The sequence below is a fragment of the Natator depressus genome, chromosome 24, assembly GCF_965152275.1.
Source record: "Natator depressus isolate rNatDep1 chromosome 24, rNatDep2.hap1, whole genome shotgun sequence".
NCBI lineage: Eukaryota > Metazoa > Chordata > Testudines > Cheloniidae > Natator > Natator depressus.
This window is the reverse complement of record NC_134257.1, coordinates 23000771-23008048: the sequence shown is the minus strand read 5'-3', so window position 1 is coordinate 23008048 and position 7278 is coordinate 23000771. Positions and strand designations below refer to the sequence as shown.

The following is a 7278-nucleotide window of genomic DNA, read 5'->3' as shown; positions in this document are numbered from 1 at the left end:
CTAAAGAAAACCCTTGAGTCATCAGTTTACCCATAAACAAATCTAGTGTTCTCCCTTGAACCGTTGTTGTTTCCCTACAAAAAACCCTATCCACGCTCAAGTAAGTGTTCTGATGCATGGACCCAAACTCTGTATCAGTTCCACTGGGATTTCATCTTCTCCTGACTGACTGTACTGGGGCCTCTGCCTGTCTCCAGCACTCAGGACCCTGAGCTACCACCATCACCTGGGAACCCTGATCAGTTCAAGCTTCATGGAGTGGTGAGATCCCTCTCTTTCTCTCTCTCTGTTTTCTTTTCTACCTCAGGTATAACTTTCTAACCCTGACTTGTTTGATCAGGTATAGTTTTCTATATATGACTTTTGTAACCTTTAATAATGTAGCTGTTCTATTTGTTTAGGCTCTCCTTGTTTAGTTATCACTATTATTCAATAAATAACTTTTATTGTTAAGCTGGTTGCGTCTCTCTCTCTCTCTCTGAACTTTACTCTTTTGTGTTTTTAGCTTCCCCATTTACTCTGCTACAATGCTTCTCTCACCTAAGCTAAAGATCCCTGTAGCGCCCAAAAATACTGTGGGGTTTGCTCATCCAGTGGGTTACTACCAGTACAATTGTAACGTGAAAGTTGGGATAGGGACATACTAAACCTGTGACATATGAGGATGGCAGCTTGGAAGTGCTGCTCAACCCAGCCCACTGAGTCCAGGGACATATAAGGGGTCAGCTTGAAAGTGCTGATTGACCTGTTGCACTCAGACTTGGGGTGTCCGTGTGTGTGTGTAGGAACCCAGCCCTAGGTCCTGCAGAATAGCTCTATTGGGAGGGGACTTGAAGAAGGGAGTAGAGCTCCATATGAAAACACAAGTGACACAAGCAGTACATTAATAGAATTACAGAACACCCCCCACCCCAGAAGAGTAACCCTAATAAATGAGCATACCCCAAAGTAACAGGCAAATCTGGTAACAGTCGCCCTCTTACCCAGCAGCGGGAAGAACCTAGCCCTGCTGGGATTCTCAGGCTGGTTGTGAACCTGTCCCCTCCCTCAAATGTAGTGAGCACTGAGTCTACTCTGAGGTCAGTGCATGAGAGTGCAGAGGGAAGTAACCCTTCAGGATGAGGGCATGTGGCAGCTGGCTGGTTTCTCAGGGTTACCGAGGAGGTGCCAGAGGGGGGACTACACCAAGGTAACCATCTGCTGAGAGCTTCTCCATGGAATAAACCCAACCTGCCCAGCCTCTCTGATGCCAGCCAATCTCCCTGGCCCTCAGCCTGCTCCACAGCCCAGCTACTGTCTTTGACCCCCCCAGGGGATGGAGGGGGGCAGAGGATTGGGGGGAAGCTGCAGTGGAGACAGGCTAAGAGGTAGAGAGCCTGGTGTGTGATTGGAGCAGGATGTGGATGAGATGTGAGAGGGGAGAGGGGGAGGATTCTGTCTTGTTGCAGAGGAAGAGGGTGAAATTCCCATAGGGGGGAGGATCTATGGACTGATGCTGTGGGCATCGCCCCCCAGCATAACTAATGTGCTCAGGTTCAGATGCACCTGTGCAGCCACTCTGGCTGCCCTAGACTTGTTGGGCCATACTCCATGTGGACATGGGACAAATTCAGACTGGGAACCGCGATGCCCATGTGTTCACAGGACACCTTGCATGGCTGCAGAGCCATTTATTTTCAGGTGCTTTGCAGTAGGGCCAAGAAGACCTAGCCTGGGGACAAGGCCCTGCTGTGCCAGCCCCTGCTGTATGATAACAAGGAAGTGAGCTGTAGCTCACGGAAGCTTATGCTCAAATAAATTGGTTAGTCCCTAAGGTGCCACAAGTACTCCTTTTCAGTCTGCATGTGAATACTCATGGAGCACTCAGCCAGGAGCTGTAGCTGGAGGAAGGCCACCTTTCACAGCTGCTGCGGTTCTGTGGCATGGGACTTCACACCTCCACCGGGGGTCTCCACTCCTCCACACACCTCCCCTCTTGAATGCACCTGTCCCCAGTGTGACGTTGCACTCTATATGATTTTATTAAAATATGCTGATGAGTGTGACTATAATGTAACTAAAATATGCTTCATGCAAAAGGTCTCTTGCAAGATATCATTACAAAGCTTATAATCTACTGAGTGTGGTCATCGTATTTGTATAAATGGATCACTCTTGTATCTGAAACTAGAAATATGAAATATAACTCTGAGGGCCTATTGTAATTATGCAAAATGTGGGCCATTCATGGTGGTTTGGAATCTTGATGGCTCCCAACAGCCAGGACAATTGACTGTGGCTGGCTCTGTTTGCAGGCAGGCCTTCCTGTGAGTCAGACTGGGAGGGATGAAGGCTTGGGGTCTTACAGTGACATGTGACCATGTCACCTGAACTGGAATCCATCGTTAACCTCGTGCTTTTCCATTGAGAAGGAGGCATGGGAACCCAGAGGGACAAAGGATTTCCACCTTGTGCAAAAGATATATAAGTGGGTGGAACAGACCAAAGGGGAGCCATCATGAGGAATCCCCTAGCTCCCACCTGGGCTGGAACAAGGGCTGTACCAGGGGAAAGGATTGTGCCCAGACTAGGAAGGTGTCCAGTCTGTGAAAGAAACTTATTGACACATCTCTACGGGTGAGATTTTATCTGTATTCAGTTTTACTACTGTACTAGACTTAGACTTGTGTGTTTTATTTTATTTTGCTTGGTAATTCACTTTGTTCTGTCTGTTACTACTTGGAACCACTTAAATCCTACTTTCTGTACTTAATAAAATCACTTTTTACTTATTAATTAACCCAGAGTTAATTAAGGGGGCATACAGCTGTGCATCTCTCTCTGTCAGTGTTATAGAGGGTGTACAAGCTTTATACAGGGTAAAACGGATTTATTTGGGGTTTGGACCCCATTGGGAGTTGGGCATCTGAGTGTTAAAGGCAGGAACACTTCTGTGGGCTGCTTTCAGTTAAGCCTACAGCTGTTAGGGGACGTGGTTCAGACCTGGGTCGGGTTTGCAGCAGGCTAGCGGGTCTGGCTCAAACCAGGCAGGGCACTGAAGTCCTAAGCTGACAGGGCAGGAAAGCAGGAGCAGAAGTAGTCCTGGCACATCAATTGGCGGCCTCCAAGGGGGTTTCTGTGATCCAACCCATCACACCCGGTTGCCATCTGTGGTGACTGATATTTGTAAAATGCTTTTACAACACTTGCCCTGCAAGGAAGAGCTGGTGACTCCTCGAGGAAACGGGATAGAACCCAGGAGTCCTGTCAAAACCCAGGCAAAAATCTTACTGAAGTGGATGAGATTCTCAGTGACTTCCACACTAGGGACATGCTATAGATTGCCAGCCTCCTAGGCTGTTCCCCATGAGTCCCGGCCCCTCACCCCGTACAATGCAGCAGGGGCATCTGCTGGGACTACAGCTATCTGCAGCCAATTCGCAGCTCAGACTTCCTGGGTGCCCTTGGGCAAGTCACTGAATCTCTCTGCAGCTCAATTCCCCAGCTATAGAATGGGGACCTGGCTTTGTCAGTTTCATCTGGAAGCTCTTTTGGGCTGGGTGTGTCACTCGCTGTGTGTCTGTGCAGCACCAAGCCCAGCAGCGGCCTCCTGAGGTATCCGCTTGCTGTCATAATATTCATCTAATTATAACAATATCAGTATGGGATTCAAGCGCTGATCTGGGCTAAAAATGCCAAGTATTCAGCAGGATGTAAGAACTGAGTTTTATTGATCAGTTGGGATTTCAGACCCGCATTTGATGCTTCTCTCCTAAGCATCTTGTGTCTTCCTTACTGGGTTTCTTGGCATCACGGCAGGTCCCCTGTTTTACTGAGAAGGTTTCAATCACTTTTATCCAGGCAGCAGGCAAAGCGGGAGAGGGGAGGTCTGAACATGTCAGTTGTTGGCAATGACCTCCTCAATCCAGGACACGTAGTTACACACTGTGGTATAGACACCAGGGTAGTTCTTCTGGGCACACCCGTTGCCCCAGGACACCACCCCTGTCAGCTCTCCATTACAGACCACTGGCCCACCGGAGTCTGCCTGCAGGGAACAAAGAGTTGTGCAGGTCCCTTCATGGCATTAGAATCTGGCAAGAGAACTGTGCCCAAGCGAGTAGAAGTCACCGCCTAGGGCTGGATGTGGCTGTCAGCCCAGGTCCAGGTGATGTTGATAACAGTGGAAAGACCTGCCCATCCCAGGCCCCCCATCCTTCTCCTTCACACATGCCCTCGCTGGGACATCCCAGCACCAGCGAAGTGCTAGGGTGGGAAGTGCCAGACCACATCACAGGAACCTACAGAGTCAAAGCAGCTTAGGAGACTGAATCAACTTGCCTGAGGCACAGGGGCCAGTGCACAGCCCAGGGGCTGTGTACATTAGGGGGTTAGTTAGTCGGAGTTCTTTGGTGCCTAGGTCCTGGGCTGGAGCAGAATTTCAGGGCTTTGCCTAGAAACTGTAGGTTAGATATTGCTATTGGTGTGGATTTATTGTCTAGCAAGTGATAGTGACCTCTCTCTGCAGAGCTGCAAGCTGGGGTAAGGTGTCCTCTTTGGAACAGACATAACCTCCTATGCATATTCATGCACATACACATTCCTGTGCATGCACTAACACCCCCTTCTGCAGGCACTAATAATACATATATGTATCCTAGCACCAGACACCCCTGTGCACACACACTAACACACACCGCCTTCTGTAAACAGTAATGTGTACAAACCCCTTGACTTACACACCTATCTGCACAAACGCACATATTGCATATTCCTCTGCACACATGAACACCCTATCACTCACGTGCGCCCACACACACAGACACCTGGCTGCACTGAGAGGAAATATCCCAGAAACGTGCAAGTGCACCCTATAATGACGCCAATGACATCATGATCACCCAATCCTGACATCCCCAGGACACATGCCTAGAGGTCCTCATCCTTGTACTTGCAAATCCCAAGCATAGTGATTTCTTGCCATGTACTGAGGAAACAGCATTCGCTTTGAACCCCAGTGTAGCTGAATGAAAGGCAACCTCCTCACACACCCCAAACCTAACCAGCCGCTCCCTCCATACCTGGCAAGAGTCCTTGCCCCCCTCTAGGTAGCCAGCACAGAACATGTTTGTGGTGATGCGACCGGGGTAGGCAGCACGACAGGCAGAGTCAGAGAGGATGGGCACATTCAGACACTGTAGGGCATCCGGGTACTGAACTGGGGAGGAGAGAGAATGGGGATAAATGGGGATCTAATGGCACAGACTATTCAAAGGCAGAAAAGCACCCTTCAGATGGGGCCTGATTCCCCCATCACCCATGCCGGTGTAAATCAGGAGTAACCCCATTGGAGACGGTGTAAGTCAGGATTATTGCTGATGGCCCTCTCCCCCTTGCAGATGCTCCCTGAGCTGAAGTTGTCTCCACTGTATCTTACCCCCAGACGTGAGGAGATTCCCCCAGCCAGAGACCAGGCACTCCGTCCCTGGCACAGGGCAGCTGCTGGAGATGGGGATGGGCTGCACGTAGGCACTGAACCGGGCCGGTTGGGCTAGCTTCACCAGCATGATGTCATTATTCGTGGTGTATTGGTTGTACTTGGGGAATGGGAAGGCTTTGGCCACCTGGATATGCTGCTCAGTGCCCTCGTCTGCACTGGTGTCATGCTCCCCGAGATGAGCCACCAGGGTCCTGGGCCTGCAGGGAACAGCCACAGAGTATAGAAATGCAGGGCTGGGAGAGACCTCGAGAAGTCATCACATCCAGCCCCCCTGCACCAAGGCAAGACCAAGTAACCCTAGACCAGCCCTGACACATGTTTGTTCCTCCTGTTCTTAAACCTTCCAGTGATGGGGACTCCACACCAACCCTTGGAGCCTGTTTCAATGCCTAACTACTCCGAGAGTTAGAAGGTTTTCATAATATCAAAGATAAGTCTGCCTTGCTGCTGATTACACCCATTGCTTCTTGTCCTACCTTCAGTGGACAGGGAAAACAACTCATCACTGGCTTCTTTATAACACCCCTTTTCATATTTGAAGACTGTTATCAGGCTCCTCCCTTAGTCTTCTTTTCTCAAACCTAAACATGCCCAGTTGTTTTAGCCTGTCCTCAGAAGTCAGGTTTTCTAAATCTTTGATCATTTTTGTTGCTGTCCTCTGGACTCTCTCCAGCTTGTCCACATCTTTCCTAAAGTGTGGCACCCAGCTTTGGACCTATTACATTAGCTGAGGCCTCCCCAGGTCCAAGTCAAGTGGCCCATGACCTCCTTTGTCTGATATGCAACTCTCCTGCTAATACACCCCAGAATTATATTAGCCTTTTTTGCAACTGCATTACAGTGTTTCCCATGGTTCAGTTGCTTGGGAAATACAACCTAGGCCCCCATGTAACACCCACAAGGCCTGGGTCCCACCGAGATTCGCTTCATCCCTACAGGGGCCTGTGCCTTGTGCTAGGACAGGGATGAATTCTCCTGAACTGCTCGACTCACGTTTTGTAGCAATGAGCTGCCGAGATGATCCACCACTCACTGATGAGAGACCCCCCGCACCAGCGGTAGTTTGAGCCATACGTGAAATAGACCTGCCAGGGCTGGGAGTGGGGCGAGCATTCATATCCACCTATTATCTTATCATCATCCTCCAGCTGTGAGGCAGCTGAAAGGCAAACGGGATGGATGGGAATTAGCCTGGGGGGGTTAGAACAGGGAGAAAGGAGAGGCCAGTAGGGAGAGCAGTTACCTGTGGCGCTCAGCAGAAGAGCGAACAAGAAGATCTCCATGGTGCCAGGCTGAGCTGGACACAAGGAGCGGGTGGGTTTATACAAGCTGAACTGTTCACATGATCCAACAGCTGTCAGTTATTAGGGACTGAATTTAGAAACAAAACCACATCTGTCTCCCCAGGTAAATAACTGTCTGCTCCACCTGCTGCATTCCCTTGGGGAGGGGTTTGCTGCAGAGGAGGGAACAGGGGCTAAAAATAGTTCAGGGCACAACCTGCTTCCTATGCCATTTGGGTGAAATTTGCCCAGTGCAACTCAACCTTCAGCATGGGCTGGAAGTGATAAATAGGCATTGGGCATGTCAAATCCACCAGCCCAAGGCTCGGCAGCCCACATAAAGCCTCCAAATAGTGGGCTTCCATGGGAATGAATGGTGAGGAAATGCAGGGCTTTTTTATTAATGTGCTGGACTGGGACTCAGGGCTCCTGGGTAGAGCTGGTCAGGAATTTTCCATTTCAACTTTTGTTGTTGTTGGAAAATGTTGATTGATCAAAACAGTAACTGTTTGTGAA

General features: G+C 49.7%; 1 protein-coding gene across 1 annotated transcript; it reads right to left on the bottom strand.

The window, feature by feature from the left end:
* Nucleotides 1–3877: 3877 nt before the first annotated feature.
* Nucleotides 3878–6762, bottom strand: LOC141976983 (serine protease 1-like). Its single transcript, XM_074938167.1, has 5 exons — nucleotides 6723–6762; nucleotides 6473–6638; nucleotides 5417–5676; nucleotides 5061–5197; nucleotides 3878–4027 (listed from the first exon to the last, which is right to left on the bottom strand). Exons 1-5 carry the CDS (start codon nucleotides 6760–6762, stop codon nucleotides 3878–3880), a joined length of 753 nt encoding a protein of 250 aa, XP_074794268.1.
* Nucleotides 6763–7278: the final 516 nt, after the last annotated feature.

Coding starts and splice junctions, on each gene's coding strand:
- LOC141976983 (XM_074938167.1), bottom strand. CDS start 6,762: ATGGAGATCTTCTTGTTCGCTCTTCTGCTGAGCGCCACAG. Junction 5,677..6,472: donor GCAGCTCATTGCTACAAAAC/GTGAGTCGAGCA, acceptor TGTTCCCTGCAG/GCCCAGGACCCTGGTGGCTC. Junction 4,028..5,060: donor GGGGCAAGGACTCTTGCCAG/GTATGGAGGGAG, acceptor TGTTCCCTGCAG/GCAGACTCCGGTGGGCCAGT.